This window comes from Morchella importuna (genome assembly GCF_003444635.1).
Source record: "Morchella importuna strain M04M26 chromosome Unknown Morimp01GS059, whole genome shotgun sequence".
In the NCBI taxonomy this organism is placed as follows: Eukaryota; Fungi; Ascomycota; class Pezizomycetes; order Pezizales; family Morchellaceae; genus Morchella; species Morchella importuna.
Window position 1 is genome coordinate 25,424 of NW_025763456.1, and position 3,823 is coordinate 29,246.

General features: G+C 50.4%; 1 protein-coding gene across 1 annotated transcript; it reads left to right on the top strand.

The window, feature by feature from the left end:
• Window positions 1-2,476: 2,476 nt before the first annotated feature.
• On the top strand, window positions 2,477-3,607 carry LAJ45_11192 (uncharacterized protein; the record flags this gene model as incomplete). Its single annotated transcript, XM_046120702.1, has 3 exons — window positions 2,477-2,730; window positions 2,848-3,067; window positions 3,224-3,607. 3 exons carry the CDS (start codon window positions 2,477-2,479, stop codon window positions 3,605-3,607), a joined length of 858 nt encoding a protein of 285 aa, XP_045966100.1.
• Between the last annotated feature and the right edge of the window lie 216 nt (window positions 3,608-3,823).

Here is a 3,823-nt window from a genome sequence, read left to right on the forward strand (position 1 = left end):
ATGCGTTCATTCAACCACCCCAAATGGACCGGAGCATCGCCAGGATCCTTTCTGACGTGGTAAAGCATATTTTCCGGGCATCGGCTGCAAAGTTATTGCGCCTCAAAGGTTGAATGCCAAGGTAGGGTAACTTTTGTTTGGGGTTACCCTTCCTTATTTGGTCTGCTCGTCCTGCTGCTCTAGTTTTGGTCCAGTCGTCTAGCTTGACTTGTAAGACTTCTTGCTCGCCAGGATCTCTACCCTCTATACCAATAGAGGTAGGGGCTCATCTGCCCTTCTCTTCACCCATCGATGAAGAACCAGCTGCGGTTAACCTAGGGCCGTATGGCTTGACTGGTAGAACAGGTATTTTTGTAACAGCCCTACTGTGGCCCTGTTACAGCTGGTAGCTAACCACACTGCCGATACTTGCATGTCACTGTTCAACTGGCTTCTAACAATATCTCTCAGCATCTAACCGGGCCCTGTGTGTACTCATACACCAGACAGTTGAAAGTGCTCCGTTACAGCTGAAGCACTTCTTCTCCCTGTGCGCCTGACTCGCCCATTGATACGAGTGCTTGATTCCGGCACAGAACCCCTACCGGTATGCTTGGCGTGCATAACTGCTACCCGCATTCCCTCGTGTCGTCTTACCATAGGGAGTGTAACGGAGCCATTTCAACTGTCTGGTGTATGAGTACACACAGGGCCCGGTTACATGCTGAGACTTATTGTTAGAAGCCAGTTGCACAGTGACATGCAAGTACCGGCAGTGTGGTTAGCTACCAGCTCTCAGAGTAACTACATTCTGAGCGCTAGGGAAGAGGATCTACTCATGGGAGCAATGGCTGACGAGTCTGTGCCTCGCCAATGATTAGAAGGCCAGCCAGAGTGAAGCTCTGAGTGCTCGGCGATCCTCTACATCCTCTGAGCATTGGAAGTCCGCCGGTAACGGAAGGGATTATGCCTGGGAAGTCTACAATAAGCGAAAGCTCTACAGCAATGATTAAGCTTACACCTGAGCGGCAGCTCATTCATGCAGGCCCCTGTTGTATGGCAACAATGGCTGCAGGTGTTACAAAGGCTTTGACTAAGGGTGTTTGCCTTCGGAACCGGAAGCACTCGCTGACGCTTAGAGAGAAGCGGGGTAGCGATGGTATTGCTTCCCTTCCGCTAGAAGGCAGCACCAGAACTTAGTAAGGAAGTAGGAGCAGAGAATAGAGTCCTTTGGAGTATAACTACTCAGGATCATTCCCGCCCAACTGTCCAAATCCTCATCTTGATCTGGACCTAGAATTATCGGTAGCAGTGCCCTTAAAGATTATTGAGTTCTAAGCGATAGTATCTTTGAATAAATCTGCACCTGATTTCTATCTTGCACGGCCGCATCTATTCTATTGGATTCTAGCGATACATAGATAGGCTGCCCCCGTTACAGGGAGAATACTTAACACATGCGTCGATAGTACTCTTTCCGATCGCTACGCCTCAGCACTCGATATCAATCCGAACCTATTGTAACGGAACCATTCCAACTGTCTGGTGTATGAGTACACAAAGGGCCTGGTTACATGCTGAGAGTTATTGTTAGAAGCCAGTTGCACAGTGACATGCAAGTGCCGGCAGTGTGGTTAGCTGCCAGCTGTCAGAACAACTACATTTTGAGCGCTAGGAAGATGATCTATTCATGGGAGTAATGACTGACGAGTCTATGTCTCGCCAATGATTAGAAGGCCAGCCAGAGTGAAGCTCTGAGTGCTTGGCGATCCTCTACATCCTTTGAGCATGATATGTCCACCGGTAGTGGCAGGGACTATGCATGGGAAAGTCTACAATAAGCAAAGAGCTCTACAGCAACGATTAAGCTTACACCTGAGCGGCAGCTCATTCATGCAGGTCCTGGTTGTGTGGCAACAAAGGCTGCAGGTGTTATAAAGGCTTTGACTAAGGGTAGTTGCCTTCGGAACCGGAAGCACCCGCTAATGCTTAGAGAGAAGCGGGGTAGCGGTGGTATTTCCTCGCTTCCGCTGGAAGGCAGCACCGGAACTTAGTAAGGAAGTAGGAGCAGTGGAACGGAATCCTTTGGAGTATCAGTACTCAGGATTCTTCCCACCCAACTATCTAATTTCTCCAGTCTCCATCAGAGCAACTCATCCATGGGGTTTTGAGCGGGGCTCAAAGACTGCCTAAAATTAAGAGAGTGATGATGGAGATCCACAAGTCGGACTTTATAAGTCATCGGCACGAACAGCCTGCTCAGAAGCCATGGCAAGGCCTAAGCTTAGAGAAGGGAGCTCACTGTTCATTTTACGCTGATGGATATAAAGAAACTTTCAAAATACTTGTAGAACAAAGCAATGTTTCGTTATTAAGTTCGTTCTACATAGGATTACAGTTTTAAGAGGCGGTAATCAATATGGTATTGCATGGATAAATAAATACAGATAATCTTTAAGGCTCAATTCAACTTCAGATTATTCTTTCCTCCTACAACATGTCCGCCCTCCCGGCTCCCCAAGTGCCCCTTCAGATTGAATGGCAACCGGCAGCCTTAGAATTCCAAAAGGGTCAGACACAGTTGATCCACAAGCCCAGGACGGCGCTCCAGTCCTACATCCCTGGATGTGAGCCCACCTGGCAAGATACCGATCAAGTCACCCTACAGGACTTCTTTGCGGAGTTGCAGCGCTACCTTAAGCACAGCCTGCAACAACAAGTCATCAAGGCCGGCAATGCGCTAGCTTTGATGTAAGAAAGACAAGAAACTGAGGCAGTCCTGCTCAGGAATGCCTTTGGTTACATGCAAGAACAAGTCTCCTCAGTCCAGGCACAACTCCAGAATTATGCTCAGAGAGATGACTTAAGAATGGATGAGATGGAAGACATTGAGTGGACAAGCCCGGCGATGCCCCCTAACTTCCTGGAAGATATCCAGAGAGCCATCAATGAAGGAAGGCTCTCCATCGCCAGTATGCCCACACCAGGACCTGTCCCCAACCCCGCACCTCCGCAGAACTCAAGGGCCTCGTCCAGAGCGGCCCTGAGAACCTTCGACCAAAGGGTGAACCCCTTTGCAGCATTTCCGGTCAGGTTTATCAGGCAGAGGACTCTTCCCCTGATGATGCCATCGGCTATTGGAGGCTCACCTCTACCTCCTTAAAGAGCTCCAGCAAGCCCTTTGGCAGGAGGCCTGGCTAGGCCCCCCCGTCAACCTATAGGAGACAATGACTATTACTCGCAGACACCGGTCAGGAGTGGTCCTTCTGGGCTCCCCCTAGCCTGGGTTCGACAGGGGTTATCCCCAGAATGCCACGGAGGCTCACCACCCCCGGAGCCACCTAGGAGGAACCTCCAGCCAGAAGGAAATCCTGGTGGAGAAAACCAGAACGCAGAACCAGCGGGTAATGGTGGAGGAGATGGAATAGTCCCCCCGGTTGGCGGCACTCCCAACCCAGGAGGGGACTCAGACAGCTCAGACTCCGAGCCTGAGGATGGTGACAGAAGAGGATGGTGGAGATACCTCAGGAAGAAGTTAGAGAAGCAGAAGAAGGAGCTTCTGGCCTCCATGCCCCAGTTCATGAGACCTCTGGCCCCCTCGCACCCCTCCGCTGCCTCTAGGGCCTGAGAACCCAAGGCACCCCCTCTGACCAAGTTCAATGGCAAAGCAGACAATGTGGCGACCTTTATCCGGCAATGTGAAAATGTCTTCTCCATTGAGAGATACCCCTTCACCTCTGAAGAGGTTAGGATCCATTATGCTGGTAACCCGATGGAAGGAAATGCTCCGGTCAAGTGGTATGAAGCTTACCACAACTCCATTGATCAAGCTTCTGTTGGAATT